The 26,719-nt window shown below is 38.6% G+C and overlaps 1 protein-coding gene and 1 non-coding gene across 2 annotated transcripts; one reads left to right on the top strand and one right to left on the bottom strand.

Annotated features, from left to right (window-relative positions):
• On the top strand, nt 1-26,459 carry Fbxo28 (F-box protein 28). The gene is made up of 5 exons (XM_048356746.1): nt 1-302; nt 11,494-11,603; nt 13,992-14,130; nt 18,614-18,809; nt 21,982-26,459. The coding sequence occupies exons 1-5, from the start codon at nt 42-44 to the stop codon at nt 22,374-22,376; spliced, it is 1,101 nt and encodes a 366-aa protein (XP_048212703.1). The 5' UTR covers nt 1-41; the 3' UTR covers nt 22,377-26,459.
• On the bottom strand, nt 5,344-5,450 carry LOC125360327. Its single transcript, XR_007212716.1, has one exon. It is a non-coding gene; the product is annotated as a U6 spliceosomal RNA (small nuclear RNA).
• Nucleotides 26,460-26,719: the final 260 nt, after the last annotated feature.

Here is a 26,719-nt window from a genome sequence, read left to right as displayed (position 1 = left end):
TCCCCTCACGGTGGTGGGGGGGAAGGACTCAAACTTCCAAGATGGCGGCAGCGGAGGAGCGGATGGCTGAGGAAGGAGGAGGCGGCGGCCACGGCGATGGCGGCTCTTCTTCGGCCGCCGGCTCTGCTCAGCGACAGCCTCCGCTGCCCTCATCCCAGGCCCCGCAGTCGGGGTCCCAGGCATCCCCAGCAATGGCTCCGGACCAGCTGCCACAAAACAACACGCTTGTGGCGCTACCCATCGTAGCCATCGAGAACATCCTCAGCTTTATGTCCTACGACGAAATAAGCCAGCTCCGCCTGGTGAGTCCCCCCTCCCCCACGCCGGGACCCCGCCGCCCTCTCCTCGGGGCTGATGTCTAGGGAGGGACATCCCCCCCCTCCCGCCCCGCGAGCCCCAGCTGGCGCCAACCTGGGAGCGCACCCCTCCGGCCAGAGGCTGCCCCGGGGCGCGCGGGGCGGCGGGAGTCGGCTGGTTTCCGATTGCGCCCTCGGTGTGCGGCTGGGGGCGCTGGGCTTCGTTTTCGGGGGTGTCCTCGCGCCCCGCCTCGGAGCGGCAGCGAAGTTAGGCTTCCCACCCTCTGCTTGGTCTGAGTGTGAACATCTCCCCCTCTTTCTCCCGAAGGGTCTCACTGCCTGCCTTTTATATCTATCTATGATCGACCAGTTGATCCATCGATCTATGGATCGCCTTCCATCCCCGGACTGGGTTGGGGGAAAAACTCTCAAGTAAGCAGATGATCCCTTGCAGGCTTGATTTGTCTCGCAAGAATCACGTATTGTTTCCCCATCCACCCAAGCTTGCTTGTTGGAGAAGATGAGGTAGGGGTTGGTCCATTTCACCCCAGTAGAAGGGTCTGAAGAAATTGGGACGTGTGTGTGGTGTGTGTGTGTGTGTGGTGTGTGTGTGTGTGTTGGCTTTAACCCCAGCGCCCTAGTTGACCACCGAAGTAGAGCCCGGCAAATGACCCTTCTGGCTTTGCCTCACCCTGACACATCACATCCAGTGAAGCAACTTGCCCCTTGGCAGGATTTTTGCCCCCCTCTTGCAATTCATTTCTTGACTAAGGCTTTTACGCCCACCCGTTAGCAGTAGGAGAGATTTATTTATACCTTAAAATCACAGTTGTTTGGCTCAAGATTTGAAAATAATACCAAATTTGCCTAGGGCATTATACTTCAGCCCCGAGATTTGACTGGAGGTTTGATAAATATCTTACTTCAGAAAGATATTCAGCTTCCTTCGGGTCACCATTTATCTTAAAGTGATTAGGAAATTGGAGGGGTGGACATTTTGAAGTGATTGCAAGGCTGTTTTGTGTAGACACTAAATCTACTTGGGATTGTTTTTAAGAGGACAAAGACATACCTGAATGTGCTTGTGTATGGAATTTTCTTTTTAATCAAAATATATTTTAGTAGGGTTAACAACAGTTTAAGATTGATTGGAATTGCTTTTTTAAAAATGCATCTTTTAAAGAAAGCTTATAATTATTTCCTCAAACTAATGGACTTTTTTTTTCTAGTCAATACAACAGTTCGACCATGCCAACCATACAGCAAAATGCATCATTTCTTCCATTGAAAAGATTTCACAATTGAGTGTCTCGCATTTTCAGAGTGTTTCATCTTAGAAGTTAATGTAGTGTCTTAAATACAGTCTTTCATATTTTTACAAAGAGTAATGTTTGGCCAAAATTCCCAGTATTTCTGCATGAGCATAATATTTGATTTGAACTGACTCAGTCATCCAGGCAATGGCTTTGTAAAGCTTGAAATGTTCACAGTTCTGTTTTGAAAGTACTGAAAAAAAACAGGTTAGTCATTTTTGGTTTTGAGGGTTTGTGTTTCTTTTTGTTTGGGGGAGGAGGGAGATTGAAACTCTGTGACTTATTCATGCTAGACATGTAAGTGTACTGTCAATAAGCTGTAGCTCTGGCCCTCATATTACTTTTTTTTTTTGAAGTTAAAACATGTTTAAAGAGGGGAAAGCAGCCCATTCTAGGAGACAAAAGTAAAACACACCACAATTTATTAATAAATGGTATATTTTCCAAATGCAATTGAAATATTCAGTTGCATACTTTTTTTTTTTTGGTCAGGACTGGGGCTTGAACTCAGGGCCTAAGCCACTGTCCATGGCTTCTTTTTGCTCAAGGCTAGCACTCTACCACTGGAGTCACAGTGCCACTTCTGGCTTTTTCTATATATGTGGTGCTGAGCAATCGAACCCAGGGCTTCATGTATATGAGGCAAGCGCTCTACCACTAAGCCACAATCCCAGCCTGCATACTTAATTTTTAAGCAGTTATCTCTTTTGAGCTTTCAAGGTTAAAGATGATTAATCAATAATTATATTTTCCTTAAGAAGGCTGCATCTCCCAGAAAAGATTCTGCAAATAGATTTTTTTTTTTTTTTTTTTTTTTTAGTAATAGGGAACTCTTCTTTTACTCCTTTCTTTACTTACAGTTAATGGATAACTCTTAGACTAAGTGAGTAGTATCATGGGAATTTAGAAGTGTTTTGAGTTTTAGATTCATTGGTTTGGTTTCTGAAGGTAACCTTATGGTGACATTATAAAAGAAGATGTGCTTGTCACTAAATGACAGCCAGCATTAACTATGATTCTTATATGAAATTGACAGAAAACACTGACCAGTTAGGTACTTTATATGTGTTTTTAATTTAAATGGCTATGTATACCTAAAGAGTTGTTTGTGAAAACAAGTGATTTAAGTATATGTGCAAGTATCCATTATATGTTACAACATAGGTCCTTTCCCTGTATTTCCTTGGGTAGAATTAGGGCTGAGTGTGCTTGAAATGGAGTGATGTGAAGAACCAAATTACTTCCCATAGAGCTAAATATCAACTATTTTAGAAGCTGATGAGCTGTTTTGTTTTGTTCACATATTTTGTTCTTTTCTATCCAGTTTGCTTAATCACATAAGAAAGGACCTTGTTCATAACTGTGGTTAGCACCTAGCTTAAAAGGACAGGTTTACAATTCATTTACTGGTTTTTCAGTATTTAAAGGATTTTCTCTTAATTGTAGTTGCTGTTATAACATTTTCAGTTATTTTTACAAGTTAGTTGATAATAGGATTTTTTTTTGTTATCAAAATAATTGAAATTTCACTTAGTGCAGACTTTGAATCTCAATCCTGAGATTTCCAAGGAACTATCGGAGTGCCTCAGTAAATTGGATCATTTTCTGTCATTAAATTTGTTCCAGAAAACATATCCAAAGCCTGGAAATTCTAGGTACAAAGAAATAATTTTAAATATTAACTCCTCTAATGCATTTAATTTTTTGGTTTGAATACAGCTTTTGAAAGATAAAACGTGTCCTTTGAGTTGTTTTCCTAGTAAAACAGATATGTGCTTATGTAGCTTTTTACGTATGTCACCTAGGTTCCTTGATAGATACATGAGAGGCTGTGAAATAAGTGGCAAAATGTAAGAAGTTCAAAGCTAACTTTGAGCCTATAACTTTGGCTCATAAACACCAGGTTCTTGTCTGCTGAAAAGAACTAGGGGAGGTTTTAAAAGGTGTTCTAGAGACAAATTGCCGGTTTTTCTCCCCATGATTCAAATGAATGGATATAAACTTAATGGAATTGTTAGTGGTTCAGAACAGGAATTTGACTACAGGTTAAATTGAGAATTCTTGCTTATTATCTGGAATTAAATTTTTCAGTCAGCAACAAAGTACATAAAGTCATGCTTTGCTCCAGGATGTTTGTCTTCTTTTTCAACTGTTATCCATAGTGTCAAATGAGGTGGTGGCTCACACCTGTAAACCCAGCCACTCAAGTGGTGGAGATTAGAAAGATTTCAGTTTAAGGCTAGCCCAAGCAAGGTTAGCAAGACCCCATCTCAACAAAATAGTGTGATGGCACATGCTTGTGATTCCCAGCCACACAAAAAGCATAAATATGATTGCCATCTAGGCCTGGGGGTGGGGATTAAATTAAAGTGAAATCCTGCCTTTCTGGTTAGAGGGTATGCCTAGCAAGCAGGAGTCCCTGAGTTCAAGCTACACAATATTAGAGAGAAAAAAAAAGTTGAAACTGAGGTATCTAATAAGCACCTTAATCTTTAATAATAGATTTCGAGTTATCTTGAAGAAAAAAACATTCGTTTCTCAATTTATTTGAAACTGTAGAGCACCAAATGAATAGCTTTTAAATACTGGGTTCCATTACACTATTTTCTTGGTACTAAAATACAGCTTCATATTTTAACATTTGTAAAAATCAGAATATATCTGCCACTGTATGTGTTTTATAGCAATGCTTTTCTCCCAGGAGAGCTTTAATTAACTCATAGCATGCTTTAAAGTCTTCACAATATCTTTAAAATTTTTTAAATCCAGAGTACTATTTTTCAAGGCAGCTAATAGAAAACTGTGCTTTGAGTTAGTTACTAGGCATCATATATTGTGACCCTTGCTCCTCACTGTCAAGAATTGGGAAAATTGTGGAGTTCCCAAATTTGTAGTGTGTTGTCTTATGGGGTAAAGAAGGACCATCAAGGTACAACAAGTTTAAGAAGATTTATAACTAAATATAAGTTAACAATTAATTTGCATTAGAAAGTACCACAAAAGATAAACACATTTTAAATCCTGAATAAGCAAACTAAGAAAAAAATAGATGTATTCTCATATACTAAAGCAGTAACTTACAAAAGGACCTAAAATAAATACCATTTTATATAATAATTGATTCCAAAGATTTTTCTTTTGTTTTGAGGTTTGCATGTTTTATAATTGATATTGTTCCGAATCTTTCAGCACTCTGATAGTTTGTTAAGAGGAGAGAGGTATACATGGAAAAAAAGATATACAAAGCCTTTTATTTTAAATTTAAAGTAGATTAAATTTAATAAGCATATTATTTATGGGGATGCCACTAGGTGTTGTGGCACACATCAGTGTTACACGTTTGGCTAGTACAGAGCCCTGAGTTCAAGCTTCAGTGCTGCTAAAAAAACAAAAAAAAAGAAAAGAATGTGTTTTTGCATTTTGGATCATAATACTTAAAACTTAAAAAGAAAATACAGGCTATTCACTACAACATCATTCATATTTCTTGTTATTAGGGTCAACCATTCTTTTTAACTGATACATAAGTATTATATACTTTGAAGTGTTTTACTAGCCAGGGTTTGCTGTGTGTCCCAAGCTAACCTAGAGCTCATTATTAACCAGGCTTGTCCTTTGGACTCACCATCCCATCCTTCCCCCTGTGTTTCAGATCAGGAGAAATACAGGCTTGTATCACTGTGCATGGCCCATTTGTTTTGTTTTGTTTTGTTTTCCTTTATTTTATTTATTTAAAAAATATGGAATGCTTCATGAATTTGCGTGTCATCTTTGTGCAGGGGCCATGCTCATCTTCTCTGTATCATTCTAATTGTTAGTATATATGCTGTTGAGTGAGTACCCATTTGGTTTTTTGACATACAAATACGTTGTTATCATGTTTGAATCAAGGTAAACTTACCTCCTCAAATCTTTATTCTTTCTTTCCCTCTCTTTCTTGGCATGGGGTTTGAATTTAGGACTTTGTGCTTGGTAGGAGGTGCTGTACTACATCCCTAGCCACATCCCCAAACTCTCCTAGCCTTGTCTACTCATCATTCTACCCTTTGATTCTATGAGCCCTGATAATTTTGACATCGTCATTGTCTTTGTTTAATATTAGTCCCCATATTTTTAACTTAACCATCTTAGATGGTCACATTTCTAAGATTTTTTGGTTTGGTTTTAGTCAGAGAAACTTTGTTTTTCCTTTAGCATTGGAAAATCATTAATATACCCCTAAATTTAGAGCTACACTTTAAATGAGGTTTCTTCAGTTTTGTTTTAGTGTGCTTTGCCAAGCCTAACACTAAACCCAAAACCTTTGGGCACTCTGCCACTGAGCTATATCCATGATCTAAGTGAGATAATCTAGAGTTCCAAGTTAGCATACAACATTGTCAGCAATGATAATTAAGTTACTTGACTTGGGGAATATAGTATATTTTTGTTTTCCTATAGTTACATTGTTTCCTTCTGAATCTTAAACAGAAGTCATATATATGTTCTTCTGTACCTTTGTACTGTCAGTGTTTATTGAACATTAATGGAAAGAGAACCACATTAAAGTATTGATTGTCTTACACTAGCTACTAATGCTTTGCATATTTTTTTTTTTTTTTTTTTTGGCCAGTCCTGGGCTTGGACTTGGGGCCTGAGCTCTGTCCCTGAATTCTTTTTTTGCTCAAGGCTAGCACTCTGCCACTTGAGCCACAGCGCCACTTCTGGCCATTTTCTGCATATGTGGTGCTGGGGAATTGAACCCAGGGCCTCATGTATACGAGGCAAGCACTCTTGCCACTAGGCCATCTCCCCAGCCCGCTTTGTATATTTTTGACATTGACTTTTCTAGAGCTTCTCTAATTTGTCTTTGGGATTTCCTTTCTTCTGATGTTTTTACTAGCTTTGGCACTGTGATTTGTTTTTGCAAGTCCTAGGACTTGAGCAATGCTCCTGAGCTACTTTTGCTCAAGGCGTGCTCTACCACTTGAGCTACAGTGCCACTTCTGGCCTTTTCTGTCGATATGGTACTGAGGAATCGACCCCAGGGCTCCATGCATGCTAGGCAAGCACTCTACTACTAAGCCACACTCCCAGCCCAAATGTCAGTTTCAAAGCTTTATTTGTAAGCCTTTTTTATAATTCATTTCTTCGTTTGATGCTCATGTACATGGATTTCAGTTATCACCAGTGAAATTTTCAGAACCATACCTTTTTAGGAATCATATTCTAATATTATAGTGCTCACTGAAAACTGGTCAGCTGACTGTCCCAGTACCAGATCTTTCAAAAGACGAGTGCCCTTTTTATTTTAAAGTGATTTTTTTAAATTATCATTTGGTTTCCTTGCTCAAAACATTGGAAATTCTTACCATAGTCCATACACCTGCTCTGTCTTGAGAAATATTTGTAGGCCTCTGGTTGCTCATTCCAGACTTTATGCTTTTGCCTGCACCATCACTTATAACTCCATAGTCCTTGCCCTCTCATCTTTTTGTCATGTGAGGTCTCCCTTCCTTGATTTTATGTGTCAACTTGTGTTCTCATCAACCATACTTCCATACTTAACACTAGTTAGTGCTCATGTTTAATTGAGTTTCTAGATGATTAGTAAAAGATAAATAAACCCTAGAATTGGGTATATTGCACATAACAAAACTCAAATTAATTTCAGTCGTTCTTTGAAAATTGTAATAGTAGGAATTGCTCTTAATTTTTTTTTTTTTGGGCCAGTCCTGGGCCGTGAACTCAGGGCCTGAGCACTGTCCCTGGCTTCTTTTTTGCTCAAGGCTAGCACTCTGCCACTTGAGCCACAGCGCCACTTCTGGCCATTTTCTGTATATGTGGTGCTGGGGAATCGAACCCAGGGCCTCATGTATATGAGGCAAGCACTCTTGCCACTAGGCCATATTCCCAGCCCCTGCTCTTAATTTTTTTTCTGTAAATAAATGGTTGATAAAATTGTATTTCCAAGTTCAAATCCCAGTACCACTACAAAAACATTGCATAGCTAGGTCTGGTACAGCTATAATCCTAGCACATGGACACTAAGTAGGATCACAAAGTTCAAAGTCAGTCTGGGCTACATAGTAAGACAATGTCTCAAAGAAAAAAAGTATTAAGAAAATACTTGTTTCCAGAGAATGGAAACAAGTTTTTTCTTCATAGTTGTTTTTTTTTCTTTTTGTCTTGTTTGTTTATCTATCTGTCTTTGAGATGGCAAGGGGTGCACAGAAATGGAGGGACAAAGGGTAAACAAATGCAGCAATGGTACTCACTAAACAATATGTTGAAAATGAACTGTACAACTTGTGGGTGGGGACAGGATGGAAAAACTGGGACAGAGCTAGGGAAAGGTGACATTGTCCAAAAAGAAGTGTATTCTTTACCTGACATATAAGTGTAACCCCTCTGTATATCACTTTTATAATAACAATTTTTAAAATTAGAAAAAAATTAATCTTAGAACCCAATAAGATAGGTTGGGGATTTAGCTCAGCAGAATAGCCACTTGCCTGGCAAGTACAAGGCCGAGTTCGGTCCTCAGCTCTGGGAAAAAAGACCCTAACAAAATAGAGTCTACAAGGACAAGAAAATGTCCTAAAAGTTTGGATTAAAAGATACTATTTTAGGGGGCTGGGAATATGGCCTAGTGGCAAGAGTGCTTGCCTGGTATACATGAGGCCCGGGGTTCGATTCCTCAGCACCACATATACAGAAAATGGCCAGAAGTGGCGCTGTGGCTCACGTGGCAGAGTGCTAGCCTTGAGCAAAAAAGAAGCCAGGGACAGTGTTCAGGCCCTGAGTTCACGGCCTAGGACTGGCAAAAAAAAAAAAAGAAGAAGAAGAAGAAGATACTATTTTTTTCTTTTTAGTGCCTCTCCATGTGATGATTTAATGTATCAAATGATTGTAACAAAAATTAATATTACAAGCCTGGCACTGGTGGCTCTGACTTGAAATCCTAGCTACTCACAAGGCTGAGACCTGAGGATTGCTGTTCAGAGCCAGCCTGGGAAGGGAAGACTAAGACTCTTATCTCCAATTAACCACCAGAAAACTGGAAGAGCTTTGGCTCAAAGTGGAAGGGCACTAGCCTTGAGCAAAAGCACTCGGACAGTGCTCAGGCCCCGAGTTCAATCCTCACAACCAACAACAGCAAAAAAATTACAGTCCCCCCAAGTTTTACTCACCAGAGGCAGTCTGATATTAGACATCTGATGTGAAAGATGAGAATTTAGCTCTCCTATTTTATATCATGCACAAAGATGAACTGCCTTATCCTTCCCGTAATAGTACAACGAAAGTTATTTTTCTCACAGAGTTCAATGTGGTTATTCAGGATTAGGGCACAGACTGTCTAAAATTTGATCTAGGAAACCTAGAACAATTCCAAAGATCTTCTTGGGTCCATAATATGTAAGTAAGTTACTTTTGTTGTGTATGTTTTTTACTTACTCCTTTGCAAGCATATAATGGAATTTTCCGAAGTGTAAAATAATATCCTTCACTAAATAATTTTGGAAGGAAGAGTTATTTTGATTAGAAACATGTTATTATGTATTGGGTTTATCATCTATAATAAATTATTTAGTGCTCAAAATTTTTTTTTTTTTTTTTTTTTTTTTTTTTTTGCCAGTCCTGGGCCTTGGACTCAGGGCCTGAGCACTGTCCCTGGCTTCTTCCCGCTCAAGGCTAGCACTCTGCCACTTGAGCCACAGCGCCGCTTCTGGCTGTTTTCTGTATATGTGGTGCTGGGGAATCGAACCTAGGGCCTCGTGTATCCGAGGCAGGCACTCTTGCCACTAGGCTATATCCCCAGCCCTCAAAATTTGTTTTTTAATTATGAGATTGGAAATAAATATTTGCATTAATACATTTTATGTGGCATACCATGACTATCACAATGTGTTATTCATGTTAGAATATGGAAGTCTAAATAAAGTTCAGCCCGGTTTGCAAGAATTTTGGTCTCTATGTTTTCAGAGGAAAGCAGACTTATATCAAAGTGCATTTCATGTCCACAAGTATGTGTACATGAATGCTGTGAGAGAAAAAAGCATAAGATACCTCAGCATAATTGTCTTGGTCTTTAGCTAGACAGTCACTTCAGTGACTTGTATTTTCAACCTCCAGATTGAGGACTAAACCATTATAAAATAGTTAGGGATTGAAAAGCAGGTTTTCTATATTAGATTTAATTAAGAAAGATGCAAGGGTATCACAAGTAAAGCAGTTAAATATGTAAGACAAAGGTTTCAAATTAATATTAAGATAAACTTTATTGAGCTAACAATTTTGTATAGCAGCTTAGGGTTTAACAAGTGATTTAGCATATGTTTTATTTAATCCTAATAACTGAATTAGATAATATCCACATTTTACACTTGCTATATCAGCTTTTTTTTTTTTTTGGCCAGTCCTGGGCCTTGGACTCAGGGCCTGAGCACTGTCCCTGGCTTCTTCCCGCTCAAGGCTAGCACTCTGCCACTTGAGCCACAGCGCCGCTTCTGGCCGTTTTTATATGTGGTGCTGGGGAATCGATCCTAGGGCCTCGTGTATCCGAGGCAGGCACTCTTGCCACTAGGCTATATCCCCAGCCCTATATCAGCTTTTAAGTGGTAGCCTGCTTGTGCAATCATGTGTATATGTTGAGCACCAGTGGCTCATGCCTGTAATCTTTTTTTTTTTTTTGCCAGTCCTGGGCCTTGGACTCAGGGCCTGAGCACTGTCCCTGGTTTATTTTGCTTAAGGCTAGCACTCTGCCACTTGAGCAACAGCGCCACTTCTGGCCATTTTCTGTATACGTGGTGCTGGGGAATAGAACCTAGGGCTTCATGTATGGGAGGCAAGCTCTCTTGCCACTAGGCCATATATCCCCAGCCCTCATGCCTGTAATCTTAACTCCTCAGGAGACTGTGATCTAAGGATCATGGTTCAAAGCTAGCCTGGGCAGGAAAGTTCATGAGACTCCAATTAACTACTCAGAAAAAGCTGGATGGAGGTGGAGCTGTAGCTCAAGTGGTAGAACACTAGCCTTGAACCAAAAAAATCTCAGAGGCAGAGCCCAGGCCCTGAATTCAAGCCCCGGGACCAGCACAAAACAAAAAGAGAATGTGAGCAGACTGGACTCACACCAGCTGTTCTGACTTCTAGTCTTTGGCTTAAGGACTCAAACTATTTGCTTGGTGCTATACACTGGAATATTTTAGAGGACATAATTGACCCAAATCACTAGGAAAAATAGGTATTCTCATTCTGGTTATTTATTATGTAAATTTTATGAAACATTAGACTTAAATTTGAATTATACATTTTTGGCTGAATGGAAATTGTTCTTGTTTCAAACTGCTCAGAACCTTCAGGTACATAGTTAGAGTGGTTTTAGGGTTCCATAGTCCTTCCTTGCTATATCACAGTTTGGTGATTGAGGCATCACCGTATTGTAGATTGTTTTTTTTTTTTAATACATAAATAGTGATTCATCACCTATCACAGGAGCTACGTTACAAGGGCCCCGAGACCCCTGTAATAGGTGAAAATTCACAAAGTAGCAATAAGTGAACTACAATGTAGTAAGGGATGACGAAAAACAGTGCTACTTCACAGATTTTCACCTAGCACAGGGTGAAGTATAACTCCCACAGTAGGTGAGGGATCACTGTATTTAACACCTAAATAGAATGACACTTCTTTGCCAAGATTAATATTAATTTTTAATAAGATTCTCTAAGAATTGCATGTTTTAAGAGATTCACCCACTTACACGGACTCTCAAGAGATGCAGACAGCAAACAATACTAGTTCCCAGAGCTTTCAGTCATCAGATTATCTAAATTCATTGTTAATAATTTGGTTATTGACTTTTTTTCTTTTTTTAATTCTGTCTCCCCTCTCCCTCATAGGTTTGTAAAAGAATGGACTTGGTCTGTCAGAGAATGTTGAATCAGGGATTTTTGAAAGTGGAGAGATACCATAATCTGTGTCAGAAACAAGTTAAAGCACAACTTCCGAGGTATGTTATAGTAAACTATGACATTGGATTATAGTTGGAGCGTGCTGTTTGTTTCTTTATTTTTTGTTTTAAGTCTCAAAGTTTACATGTTAAATAATTTTCAGCTTTGTAGCAAAAGACAATTATCAGTTCAATTGCTAAGACAATTCAGTTTGGAAGCAGTAATTGAGTGTGGTTGACACACAGCTGTAATCCCACTTCATAGATTGAGGCAGGAGGATCATGAGTTCAAGGCAAACCTGGGCTAATTGAGAGACCTTGTCTCAAAAAATAAAAATAATAGATGCTGGGACAACTGAGTCAAACTTCATGTGAATAAAATGAAGTTTTCTGGTTGCCAGTGGAAGTTTGCTGGTTGCCAGTGGCTCGTATAATCTTAGCTACTTAGCCTAAAACCTGGAGGATCACAGTTTGAAGCCAACCTAGGCAGAAAAGTCTTCCAAGACTGCATCTGTAACTAACAAAATGCTGAACTGGAAGAGTAGCTCAAAAGGTAGGGACCAGCTGAGAGTAAGAGAGCCAAGCAAGAATCTAGTGGCAAGAGTGCCTGCCTCATATACATGAGGTCCTGGGTTTAATTCCCCAGCACCACATATACAGAAAATGGCCAGAAGTGGCGCTGTGGCTCAAGTGGCAGAGTGCTAGCCTTGAGCAAAAAAAAGTCAGGGACGGTGCTCAGGCCCTGAGTCCAAGCCCCAGGACTGCCCCCCCCCCCCAAAAAAAAAAAGAATCTATACAGAATGGACCATATAGACCTCTAAGTATAAATATCAGTAGTATACTCTCGAATCCTCCAAAGAAGACATAATAGTGAATCTTCATGAGTTTGGAAAAGGCAGTGGTGTTTTATATATGAAAAAAAAAAAAAAAAACACCAAGTAAATGGGTGTAGTGGTGCAAGCCCATAATCCTAGCACCCAGGAAACAGAGATAGGAAGATGGAAAGTGTGAGGCCTGCTTGGGCTACATGGCCTTGTGTGTACTAGGTAAATGGTCTACAATTGAGCTACTCTTAGTGTGTGTGTGTGTGTGTGTGCGCGCGCGTGCGTGCATGCATGTGTATGTATGTGTGTGTGTGTTTACATGTATGTATATCTCTATACTAGGACTTGAGCTCAGGGCCTCATACCTTGGCTTGGCTTGTTTGTTTAGTGCTGGTGCTCTATTTACCACTTCAGCTATACCTTTAGCCTGGCCTTTTTGCTGATTAATTGGAGATGATGTCTCATGGACTCTTTGGCCCAGACTGGCTTCAAATAGCTTTTTTCTGGTTTCAGCCTCCTGAATAGGTAGGATGACTCATGTGACCCACCAGTGGCTGGTGAAGAATGGATTTTTTTCCCCACCAGCTCCTCCCTCTCTCTCTCTCTCTCTCTCTATATATATATATATACACACACTATGTATATATATATATTTTTTTTTATTATGTTTAAGTAGCTGCACAAAGGGATTACTGTTCAATTAATCAGTTTAGGTTTTTTTTTTTGCCAGTCCTGGGCCTTGGACTCAGGGCCTGAGCACTGTCCCTGGCTTCTTTTTGCTCAAGGCTAGCACTCTGCCACCTGAGCCACAGCACCCCTTCTGGCCGTTTTCCATATATGTGGTGCTGGGGAATCGAACTGAGAGCTTCATGTGTAGGAGGCAAACACTCTTGCCACTAGGCCATATTCCCAGCCCCCAATTAATCAGTTTATATCTTAGTTGATATCATCCCTTTCATCATTCTTCCCCCATCCCTCCCAAACCAATAATGTATATATGATGCATGTATTTGTTTATTATTCTGACAGGACTAGGATTTGAACCTAGGACCTCACATTCACTTTGCATACTTGTTCAGCGAGCACTTTATCACTGGAGGCCCACCTCTGACCCCTTTTTCACTGTGTAGTATCTTGTTTTTTAATTGTTTTTGTCAGTGAGTACTAGTCCTTATCAGGAATGCCATAATGTGGTTCATTGGTCAGGACACTTAATGATGACATCGTAGGTGTCTGAATGATGTGTCTCAATGACTGTCTCATTGAGTTTTTTTTTTTTTTTTTTTTGCCAGTCCTGGGCCTTGGACTCAGGGCCTGAGCACTGTCCCTGGCTTCTTCTCGCTCAAGGCTAGCACTCTGCCGCTTGAGCCACAGCACCGCTTCTGGCGGTTTTTCTGTATATGTGGTGCTGGGGAATCGAACCTAGGGCCTCGTGTATCCGAGGCAGGCACTCTTGCCACTAGGCCATATCCCCAGCCCTCTCATTGAGTTTTTAAAAATGATTTTATTATTATAAAGGTGTTGTGCAGTGGGGCTACCATCATTGAGGAATTTTTATTGCTTCACATCCTAATCCACACTACTGCTTTTTAATGGTTGCTATTTATGTTTATTATTATTTTAGGAGAGAGTCAGAAAGGAGAAACCATTCTCTAGCTCGTCATGCAGACATCCTTGCTGCTGTGGAAACCAGGTTGTCACTCTTAAACATGACTTTTATGAAGTACGTGGATTCCAATCTCTGTTGCTTCATCCCAGGAAAGGTAACATTGACTCTTGCCCAGAATAGCTGAATTGTTGTTCTATGTAAGCTTTAATTGTTAGAAACTTTTACAAAGTGGTATTTGAAAGTTGTTCTTACATCTCTGAGGGAATGGGTTTGTTTAGCTCTTGTACAATTATCGATGTGAATTGTGTATCATTCATGTGATCTTTATACTTAAAATTCTAATTACAAAATATACAGAGGCTCTGGTATTCTATAAAAGAAGCTTAGTAAGAATTCATACTAAAAAAAAAAGTGAACTTTTAATGTTTGCAGAGATGCCAGAGATATTGCAATGAGTAAGGTAGGGATTGTCCTGCCTTCAAGATTGTTATAATTTTTGGGAGGTGAAGTAGGAGGACAAACTCATTTTTGTTTTGCTTGAGAAATGTTTCATAATGATAACCTTATAAAATTTGCAGGTTTGACCAGAATAAGCAGTTCTTTTTTTTTTTTTTGCCAGTAATGGGGCTTGAACTCAGGGCCTGAGCACTGTCCCTGGCCTCTTTTTGCTCAAGGCTAGCACTCTGCCACTTGAGCCACAGCGCCACCTCTGGCTGAGGAATCGAACCCAGGGCTTCATGTATACAAGACGAGCACTTCTACCACTAGGCTATATTCCCAGCCCCCAGAATAAGCAGTTCTTTTTTATCCTTGTTTTTATTTTTTCCTTTTTTTAAATTAAATTTTATTGACAAGGTGTTGTGCAAAGGGAGTACAGTTACAAAATAAGGCAGTGAATACATTTCTTGTGATATCTTACACCCTTATTTTTCTTTTCCTTCCCTAGATCAGGTAGGCATATATACAATAGTGTACCAAAATCATTTACAGTAAATTTTTTCCTTTTTTTAAAATCTATTTTTAAATTTTATTGAAAAGATGATGTAAAGAGGGGTTACAGTTACATAGAACAATTCTTATACATTAATATACTCAGAGCTGAGTAATGACCCTCTTTAACAAAGAAATAACTATATTTCTAAGTTAATAAAAATCCTATCATACTGCATGTTCTTAAACCTTTAGTAATACCTCACTTCTTGAATTAAGTATATAAATTCAGATGAGATCGAAGCATTGGCTATGAACTTAAAAAGTCATTTTGTGCTTTGATTGATGTCTGGCAATCCTTAGCATGATTAGAATTTATTAATACTTAGTAAAATTTGGGAGTTCTCTTTATTATTTATGGATCATAAACATTGACAATATTATATATGTACTTTCTCTCATTTTTTAATTTTCTATGTTGATTTTGGTGGAAATCTTGTCTTATAATTTTACTTGAAATATTCCTTAGTATTTGGCACTTTCCTCAGATGATCTACAAATGCTTTTGTAGGGGGCTAAATAAGTGGGAACAACTAGGAACTTCAGGTTCTGATTCCTTAAAGGTCTTTTCAACCACTTTGTGTTATCTTCTCCAGCTTCCAGAAACATCCTTAAGTTTTTGTAAGTAATGAGTAGAGCAGTTGTAGCCAAATGCAGGGGAGGTGCAAAGATTAAAATACTTAGTATTAGGTGTTTACAGTAGTTTCCACTATGTGTTCTATTTTGTCAAGTTTGTATGACTGGATTGATGACCCTTAGCATTTAAGCAAATGAGGTCCAGTCAAGTCCTGTTCTTTTCTGGAAACCATTTGTTGACTTCTCACTTTAAATTTTAGTCCCCAAATAAGAGAACAAAGCCAAAGTGGCAATGGTGGACAGTATCTCTGGTGTTCCAGATGCATTTGGTCCTCATAGCATTTCTCTGAGCAGCTCTTATATTTGTCCCAGGCATACTTTGCCTCTTCACTGGAAAGGTCATTTGTAACCATTTTTACCTCATAATGTGAATATTGACTAACCTGTTCTCTTTGTTATTGCTGTATTTTATGTTTATGAAACCATTTCTTATTTTCAGAGCACTTTCCATGTGTTACTTACCATCTGTTACAGCCACAGGTAGAACAAAGAAGACTAAGAAAACTCAGGCTTAGAGAAGTTTATGTGGTGATTTGAACAAATATGATTTCTCTGTTGTTTACTAGTACCTGTTTGTTCACAATCTATTCTGTTTCTGTTTTTTTTTCTTCCCGCAAACCTATACTTGACTGGAAATGGCCAAAAAATAATAAACTTTTTAAAACTTCAGAGATGTCTTATACTTAATTCATCTTAGATTACTTCATTTCTTGAAAGTACCTTCTTAAAGCTTATGTCTTGGCTGGAAAGACAGTATGTATATTCATAGTTCTTATTTTTATGTTACTGGTACTTTCCATCTTACTCAGACCAAAATAGCTAACTTGAGTTGGTAATGTTTGGATTATTTTGTTATTACTCTCGTTTTTGTTTGGCTTTTTTGTTGTCACATTTTTATGGTTTTTTTTTTGTTTTTCTTACACTTTCAAATACTGTCTTTAAAATATGAAAATGCAACACTTGATTTTCACATACTGAAATAAGAACATTGTGTTAATCAACTGTCTATTATAGTAACAAATTTCAGAAATGAAAGGTTTGGCTCAAATGTCTGTTGCTTTGTGCCTGTGGCAGCACTGTATGCCATTATGGAAGCATAGAAGAGTGGAGGCCATGTTAAACAGAAGCAGAGGAGATAGGAAGGACTCTTTAAGGACTTGTCCCAGTTACCTAGCTCCTTTTTCCTAGGTCCCACCTCTTACAGGTTTTACCACTTCCCAATAGCATCCAACTAAGGACTGAGCCTTTAACACATGGACCTTTAGAGTCTCCAGATCCAAACTATAGTAAACATGATATACAACAATTCTTTCAGTGTAATTTATAATTAATTTAGTTTATGATTTCTCTAGCAAGTTATTCTAAGATGCCATTCCTGAATTATAAAAGTTAAAGGATTTTCATACTTCAGAAGAGCACAACTCACTTGTGGTGGTACATATATAATATTATACATATGCATATGTTATATATGTTATCTCTGTGTATATCCATTTTGTTAAAATTCATCTCTACAGTCAGCTTTTTATTTCCCAGTTGCTGAAATGAATATCGGTAACAGCAACTTGTGATTTAAATCAAATTGCCTGATATTTATCACAATTTTGAGATTCTTTTGCCACTGTTACCTAGGGATGGATCAGCAGACTTTTTATGATAGGAAAGCCAAATAGTAAATATTTTTAGTTCTGTGGGTCATATGGTTTCTGTCATAGCTGTTAATCTGAGCAATTATGAGCAGCATGTAGTAAATTAATGTGTGCCTTATCTAGCTAAATTGGAGTATAGTTGGCAAACCCTGACCACTACATTGGTATTCCATTCCTGTTAAAGAGAACTAAGGTGTTCTAGTTGGTTAGCTTGCCTCTTGTATGCATCTCTCAAATCTTCAATCTGCCATATAGAGCATCGGCAGTTTGCACATACTGAAGTATGAGCTTCATGTGAGCAGTGACAGTGAACTGTTCTGGGAGATGCATTAATGAAAAAAGATAAAGATGGTCCCTGCTTTTTATTATCACTAGTAGCCTGGTGACCCATGTGTTTGTTGTTGTTATTGTCGTTGGGAGGGTTGGGTTTTTTGTTTTAGTTTTGTTTGGGTTTTGCTAGTACTGAGGCTTGAACTCAGGCCCTTATGGTGGTTCACCTTGCTTACTCATAACTGGCACTTTACCATTTGAGCTACAACTCCTCTTCCGCTTTTTGATGGTTAATTGGAAATAAGAGTCTTGCAGACTTTTGGTTCAAGCTGACTTTGAACCATGATCTTCAGATCTCAATCTCAGGAGTAGCTAGGATTACAGATATGAGCCACTGGTGCCTGGTCACCAGTCTGGTATTTTGCTGATTAGTTAGAGATAGAATCTCATGAACTTTACTGCCCAGGCTGGATTTGAATTATCTGATCACAGCCTCTTGAGGATTTTGTTTGTGTGTTTCCTCCTCTAGTTACTTTAGCAGCTCTTTGTACTTTGTTTCAGTATATACACTTGTATCTCCCCATTTACTCTGATTTCCTTCAGAGGAGCCATATTTTGTCTTGACCCTTTGGTGCTTAATTACTCTTAATTATAAGTATTATGAGAGCCAAGTGCTGGTGCCTCATGCTTATAATCCATAGTTACTCAGGAGGATAACATCTGAGGAGCCTGGTTCAAAGCCAGTCTGTGAGACTCATATTTCCAAATAACCACAGAAAACTGGAAGTGATGCTGTGGCTCAGAGTGGTAGAGTGCTGGCTTTGAGCAAAAGAGCTCAAGGACAGTGCCCAAGCCCTGAATTCAAGTCCATGACCACCACCAACAAAAAAGTACTTTAAGAACCCTAAAAGCTGTATACTGCAGTTATAGTAAGGTATAATACCCATGAACAGTACTTGAGTTAACATACATGGTAGGCCTTTATAGGAATTGCAAAACAAGTGATCAGTTCTATGCCTGGTTAGCTATTTTAAAAACAAATGAGTAAATAAATATAAATAAATAGGTGCTAATGAGAATTCATTATTTTAGGTGATTGATGAAATTTATCGTGTACTGAGATATGTCAATTCTACCAGAGCGCCTCAACGAGCTCATGAAGTGCTACAGGAGTTAAGGGATATTTCCTCCATGGCAATGGAGTACTTCGATGAGAAGATTGTTCCAATTCTAAAGAGGAAATTGCCAGGATCAGATGTGTCTGGAAGACTCATGGGCTCTCCTCCAGGTATCTCTTGATTATAGTATCTTCAGTTTAAAATAGTATTCATGCATAATTTTATAACTTTTTTTTTTGTTAAGGTAGCATTACTAGGTAAAAAGTTATATATAACTTATTCACACAAATACATATATGCTGGTTGTAACTTGTTATTCTGTTTTTCTTTTTCTTTTTTTTTTCCCCTCAAGTCTAGTGCTCTACCACTTGAGCCACAGCTCCACTTCTGGCTTTTTCTGTGTATGTGGTACTGAGGAATCGAACCCAGGGTTTCAAGCATGCTAGGCAAGCACTCAACCACTAAGCCACATTCCCAGCCCTCTTGTTCAGTTTTTTTTTTTTGGCCAGTCCTGGGCCTTGGACTCAGGGCCTGAGCATCATCCCTGGCTTCTTCCCGCTCAAGGCTAGCACTCTGCCACCTGAGCCACAGCGCCCCTTCTGGCCGTTTTCCATATATGTGGTGCTGGGGAATCGAACCCAGAGCTTCATGTGTAGGAGGCAAGCACTCTTGCCACTAGGCCATATTCCCAGCCCCTCTTGTTCAGTTTTTTTAAAACAAAAATATTCCAGAGGGGCTGGGGATATAGCCTAGTGGCAAGAGTGCCTGCCTCGGATACACGAGGCCCTAGGTTCGATTCCCCAGCACCACATATACAGAAAACGGCCAGAAGCGGCGCTGTGGCTCAAGTGGCAGAGTGCTAGCCTTGAGCGGGAAGAAGCCAGGGACAGTGCTCAGGCCCTGAGTCCAAGGCCCACGACTGGCCAAAAAAAAAAAGTATTCCAGATAAAATTTGAAAATACCTTTTAATTTTTTGAGACGGGATCGTTTTGTATAATCTAGGCTGGTCTTGATCTCTCCATCCTCCAGTCTCAGCTCACAAGTGTGAACATGATAAGTATGTACCACAAAACCTGGCTCCAAAATACTCTTCATATAACCCATTAAATTATTTCTGCTGTCAAAGTACCTGGCTGCCACTTTAAAAGATAGGACACATAAGACTGTCTTGCAACCTTTTATTTCTGTTGTAGTTATCTTGTAAAAGCTTATAAAATCTTATAAAATCAGGCTGGGAATATGGCATAGTGGCAGAGTGCTTGCCTTACATACATGAGCCCTGGGTTCTATTCCTCAGCACCACATAAAGCCAGAAGTAGCGCTGTGGCTGAAGTGGTAGAGTGCTAGCCTTGAACAAAATGAAGCCAGGGACAGTGCTCAGGCCCTGAGTTCAAGCCCCAGGACTGGCAAAAAAAAAAAAAAAAAAAAAAGCTTATAAAATCATTGAAATTTGTGTCCTTCTCTGTGAAAGACTGAATTGTTTGAGATCCCTAATCCAAATACGTTAGAGGGGCAGTTTGGTAAATCTTTTTGTTTTATTCAGATTACTTAGCTCCCTGCATTTTTCAGTGGATCTCTGATTTAATGAGTACCTGTTTTCTACACAGCACTGTAGAAACTATAAAAGAAGTATAATACATGGTATATGAACTAAGGGACCATACAATTTCATGTAAATTCAAAGGATAAGGCAAGTCCAGAATCAAAGTTAAATTCTCCTGGGCAAGAGAAATACGTTAAAGCAGTGTTCAATTACGTGCCAAATGTGGCAGAATCATAAAGAAAATAAAGTCAGTATTGGCTGATCGCAGTTGTCACAAGGTAAGAATTGGTCTAAGCAGAATTGGGTGAGAAGAAATAATACTTCAAGCAGTGAAAATATTATGGTTATTTACACAGGTAAAGATAAAATTAGCATGATGTGTTTAAGGAATACATTCATCTGGTTCTTAAAGAATACCTTTAGAGGGCTGGGAATATGGCCTAGTGGTAGAGTACTTGCCTCGTATACATGAAGCCTTGGGTTCGATTCCTCAGCACCACATATGTATAGAAAAAGCCAGAGGGGCACTATGGCTCAAGTGGTGGAGTGCTAGCCTTGAGCAAAAAGAAGCCAGGGACAGTGCTCAGTCCTGAGTTCAAGTGCCAAAACAAACAAAAAAAGAAAACCTTTAGACAAGACTTTAAAAAAAAAAAACCCAAGCAATTAAGAGTAAATTAGTGAATTTTATGCCCATTTTCTATTCCAGTTTTATCCCTAAAAAAGTTTAGTTCCAAGCCTTTCTGTACCATGTCGAATTCTTCCTGATCATGTGTGATGAAACCTACTCTTTGGTAGTGTCCTTGCTGTTTAGCTCAGTTGAAGCCTTTGCATTTAAGTGCAGAGTGAACATTAAGAACATGGTAGGCAATCAAGAGGCCCTGAATTTATCACAGTATTGCAATGAAAAAAATAAAAGGAGGAAGGCAGGAGAGACATATACTTTTTTGGTACTACTGAGGATTGAGCCCTGGGCTTGAGACAATATAATATATACAATATTTTGTGTTCAGATGCTTGTTTATATAAATGTTTGTCTTATATAAAATAAGATAGATTGAACATTTATTGTTTGTTGTCAGTTGTGGGTTTGAACTCGGGGCCTGGGCCCTGTCCCTGAACCTTTGTGCTCAAGGCTAGTGCTCTACCACTTGTGCTACAGTGCCACTTCCCATTTTTTGAATGGTTAATTGTAAATAAGACTCTCTTGGGGACTTTTCTGCCTGATATGGTTTCAAACCACAATCCTCAGATCTCAGTTTTCTGAGTAGCTAGGATTACAGGCATGAGCCACCATTACCGGCTTTGAAAATATAATCAGGGTGGAGGGTGGGGTGCTTACTGCTACTGTGGTTTGAACTTAGGGCCACTTGCTCTTGCTTAGCTTTTTCACTCAGTGTCAGTGCTCTTCCACTTTAGCCATCTCCCTAATTTCCTGGGGTTTTTTGCTGGGTAATTGGAGACAGCAGTCTCAGATTTGTTTGCCCCAGCTGACTTCAAACAGAGATCCTCAGATCTCAGCTTCCTGGGAAGTTGGCCACTGGGACCCAGCTAGAAAATAATTATTTTCTTGCTACATCCTAAAAATGTTTTAACGATGTTTATGCCATTAAATGTTCTCCCTTTGCTGACAGTCTACATGTTGCCACATGAGCAGGAAAATAGCAATTAAAACTCATTTATAATTAAAAACTGATGAGTCCATTAGAATCGTTTGCAAAAAAGAAATTGATACTCTATTTTAATGTAAATCTAAATATTGCTAGTAGGCAAACCTGGTGATTCTTTTTATTTTTCCCCAGTTCCAGGACCATCTGCAGCCCTAACAACAATGCAGCTCTTCTCCAAGCAAAACCCTTCAAGACAAGAGGTTACCAAACTCCAGCAGCAGGTTAAAACCAATGGAGCTGGAGTGACTGTTCTCAGGCGTGAAATTTCTGAGCTTCGCACCAAAGTGCAAGAGCAGCAGAAACAGCTTCAAGACCAAGACCAGAAACTGCTAGAGCAGACCCAGATCATAGGTGAACAGAATGCACGATTGGCTGAGCTGGAACGCAAACTACGTGAAGTGATGGAAAGTGCAGTAGGAAATTCCTCAGGGTCTGGGCAGAATGAGGAGTCTCCTCGGAAACGAAGGAAGGCAACAGAAGCCATAGACTCTCTTAGGAAATCCAAACGTCTTCGGAATAGAAAGTAACGTCTTTGGAATATGGTTCTAGCTCCAGAGGAAGACATTATGGCTTGGTAGCTTAAACAATTATGCATATCAGGATGCTGAGAGCAACATGGTGTCCCTTAGGTTTTTAGGCTTTCAGAACTCAACTTAACTTGAACTCTTACAGTTGGGACATTCTTTTCCTGCTTCTGATGGAACTGATACAATGCACAGAATGTTTTTACTTTGCAATAGATTTGTACTAAACAGACCCATGCTATAATGTTTGGGGAACTAACTTCTTTCTGTGCAGATAATGTTTAAAGTAAGTTTGTTTCTGCATATATGCACATTACATAAGGATTTTGAACCCAGTCTTGACAGACTAGATGTTAAGTTTAATACAGAAAATGTCCTGTTCACTTGAAAGAGGAAAAAAAAACCCTTTTTAAATGGACACTATCTTGTTTAAAAAAAAAAATGACTTTTTGTTATAAGTGACCTTTTCGTCTGGAATGTCTGAAAAGTAGTTGATGCTTTTTGGTATTGAAGTAATGGGTAACTGAATGGACTTCCATAGTATTGACTGTAGAAGGAGCCTCTACAGTATTGACTATATATTTTTATAAACTACTGGCAAGGGATGTATCCAGTTGTTATATACATGTTTTCAGTTCTCTTTGGGGGCCATGTCTTACATTCGCATGAATGGATGCATGCATTGCCGAGTCAACTCACTTAAAAAGCTCTTGCACTGGTATTGATCTTGAACCTCTGTACTTACCCACTTTTTTAGAGTGGCATCTTCATTGACTTAGCTTGCCTCTAGGGGGAGAATTGTTAGTCCATTTGTCCTCCAGTTTTACAGGAACAAGAAAATCGTAAAGCCCATTGCTTTATCTGTTCTCTGTAGGGTTCAGGCCCACTGATCAAGGCAGAACCCCAAATCCAAGGCTCTTTCTATTGATATCAGATCTCTGGGAGCTAGTACTGATCCTCACTTCTCACTGTGTGCTCAGACTAAATGCAGTAACTCAGTAGGGACCTAACTTCTTGGAGGCAGGTTCGCCACAAGGAAAGTTCATTGAAGAAAATTGTACCATAAAAAGCAATTTGATCATTTCATTTCTGGGAGATGACCTAAGAGAAGCTTTTTTTAAAAAAAATTAATTTCATGCTTTTCTTAAACTTTAAACAAAAGCTTTAATTTTTTTTGCACTCTTTTGAGCTTGTAACTGGAAATGCATGTCTTGCACTGTTCAACCTTCTGAATGGTCACTTTAACAACTTCCAAATTGTGTATAATAGTTCTTTTCTCTAGTTGTATATCTCTGATACATTCAACTTAATCACTGTTTTAGTTTTATCTTCATGAGCTAAATTATGTAGTTATTTTACTTTTACGTTCTTTTTAACAACTGTTGCCTTGAGCTTCAGTTAGTTAAAGTAAATTTAGGTGTAATATAAAAAAACTGTCCCTTTCTAGGTGGGAGTTGACACCTGTGTAAAACCTAAGGTTTTGGTAAGTACCAGAGTTGAATAAAAGCACAAGATTATTCCCTTTAAAAGAAATTCCGTCCAACGTAACATGGTTATTCATCCTTTAGATAACCTTACCAAATGAAACTTTCCACTTTTAATATTGTCCTTAGATTTTGATCATTTCTATGTCTGACTTTGATGCTCCATTTATTCTGTAGTATGTTTTCAATGGAAAAAAAAGTTAACATCCAATTGTTTTATGGTTTGTTGAGAAGGTAACTTTAAAATAAACAATGTCCTAGAAACATTTGTCAGCCAAGGTCATCCATAGAAGTCCTTGTCTGGAACTCATTTTTTCAGCGAGTCTCTTTTTTTTTTTTAATCAGAGGATTTAGCCATATTACTATACCTTTGTATTTGTAGGAGGCCTACTGGAATACTCATACTTGAATGGTCTACTTTTCTGGAAGTAGGAAGGCTTTTTAACTATCAGAGCACAGGTTTATAAATTATAATCCTTATGCATCAAAGGGATATAGCCTCGAAGTATGTCTTCAATTATTAAAAGTTTCCTGAATTTCTTTTAAAACTATGTCCAAATTGCCTAAATGTATCTAGTCTTCCGTTAGTTTTGTGAGTATAGGACTTTGATAACAAACATATGCTCTATGAGAAGGTAAATTTTCTGTTCCCAACACCAGATTTCTACAGCATACACCTAGTAGACCCAGATTTTTAAGGTTGAGTTGTACTTAATGCATGTGTGTTTCCTCACTAGGAAAATAAAGCACTACAGTTTTAAGTCTTACTCAGAAAAGCTAAACCATGTTAAGATATTGCCTTTATCAGTTATCAAGACAACTATTATGTAGAGGTTCTGGCTTGCATTTAGGGTTCTACAAATCACAAGTTATTTTGATTAACTAAAACTTACATATAGTGGGAAAACTATACCTAAGGGAGAACACTTTGATTTTGCATTTCTAGTTTAAATGCAGTGAGTTGTTACAATACAACACTTCATAAAGCATTTCCATCATCTACCTTGGAGACTTCTGTTTGGGTCATTCCCACATATAAAATTCATTATGGTACAGCACTACCACACATGGATGAAAATGTGAAAAAGCATATGTAAGAAATGAAGTACTGCCCCACCCTCTTGCCCCAAATGGATCTTCTGCTTCTCTCCCACATGGAGGCTGACTTAGTTTTTGCACATCCTGAGGTTATGTAGAACCTGTTTCTCAACCTTTTGATGTATAGAGCCTGGAAATGGGGCAAATGCAAATGTATTTGGGGCAATCCTACTGTTTTAAAGATTATTGGGGTGCCATCAGGTCTAAAGCCACTGATTTTGGAAGGAACTTTTTTTGTAAGATGTATTTTTTTGGAGTACTGAACTTTACAGGGGCTTGCCTTAATCTAGTAATTTCAAGATGTATGCGCTATTATTCTATGTGTTAAAAATGTTAAAATATTCTATGTTCCCCCCCAAAAGTGGGTAAAACAGTATAAGTAATGCCTAAATAAATAAGCTAACAGGTGTCACTACAGCTGGATTTTTGAGAGAAAATGGACATGTGAGAATAGGCTATGCGTCATAAAAAAGAATGGCACCTTAGGATTGCACTATTTTATGCATTATTTTATATGCCATTTCATAGCCTGCACTTTAATCTCCAAAGAAATGATGTACAGTGTCCCCATTTCTTATTATTAATGAGCTTTTTCCTAAGACAGGGCACTTAATTCTATTTTACTATACTGAATTAGTTTCTTGGAGGTGGATCCTTTTTTGAGTTCTCTGTTTCCTTAGCCATAATATTCTCTAGGATCTGGGAACTCCCTCTTGTTTATTTCCAACAGAATATAATTTTAATTTAATGTAATATAAATCATACTTGGTGATCAGCACATGGGTATGTCTTCTTCTAGCAATGAGTACCCAATTGTTACTTGTACCAAACCCTTTAAAAATATATGCTATAAGATTTAAAGGCAAGAATAAAAGGCCTGAAACAAAATGCCCTGTATGATGCAATTGCTTAGAAATGGCTGATTCTAACAGGAAACCCAGCTGAACATACTATCCAGTTCTTGACTCGGAATCTTTCTAAATTCTTTGATTAGGACACAGAAGTTTATGTTAAAACTATTTATAGCCTATCATCTGCAGGAAATTATTATTTTCCACAAGCACCAATGCCACAAAATGGCACTAGCAGTTGTTGCCTACCATGCTTTCCCTTTGAATAGAATACAGGCACATGGGTGACAAATAGGACAGCCTCAGATAATGGCCTTTTGTAAGTTCCTAAGAATATCGTAGACTTCTCAACTTCAGAGAGTAAATCCAGATCTTTCCTGTTGTATCAGAAGAAAACCATAAAGTTTAGAAGTATATTTATCTTAATAGATCTATTGCCAAAGCCTAATAATCCATATTCAAAATGACCAAAAGGTTAGAGGTGTTGAAAATTCCTTTATGTGGTACCATGTCTGTTTAACCTATGCTTCTGAGCAACAATCAGTAGTTTACCTTCTGGAATTTTAATTGTTATAATTAATCAATCATTGGAACACAGAAAACACCTCCTGGTCACACAGCAGGATACCGAAATAAATGTGTTGTTACCAGTGCTGCTTGTTTTCTTTGTATTTCATGGACTAGAGCTCTCCATTAGCAAATGCCTTTTTTTTGTTTTTTGGTGTGTATGTGTGTGGTCTTTGAGACAGGGTCTGATGATGTGACTTTGAACTCAAAATCCCGTCTCATCCTTGAGTGCTGGAATTATAGGTGTACCCCAGCATTCTCAGCTGTAGTGACTGCCTTGAAGTGCTATACCATGTGTGGTTTACACATTGTAGTCTTCATCACAGCAACTTAGAAAGCAGATTTT

The sequence above is a fragment of the Perognathus longimembris genome, chromosome 11 (genome assembly GCF_023159225.1).
Source record: "Perognathus longimembris pacificus isolate PPM17 chromosome 11, ASM2315922v1, whole genome shotgun sequence".
Classification (NCBI taxonomy): Eukaryota; Metazoa; Chordata; class Mammalia; order Rodentia; family Heteromyidae; genus Perognathus; species Perognathus longimembris.
Note: the sequence above shows the minus strand (reverse complement) of the source record. Positions and strands in the feature narration are given on the sequence as shown.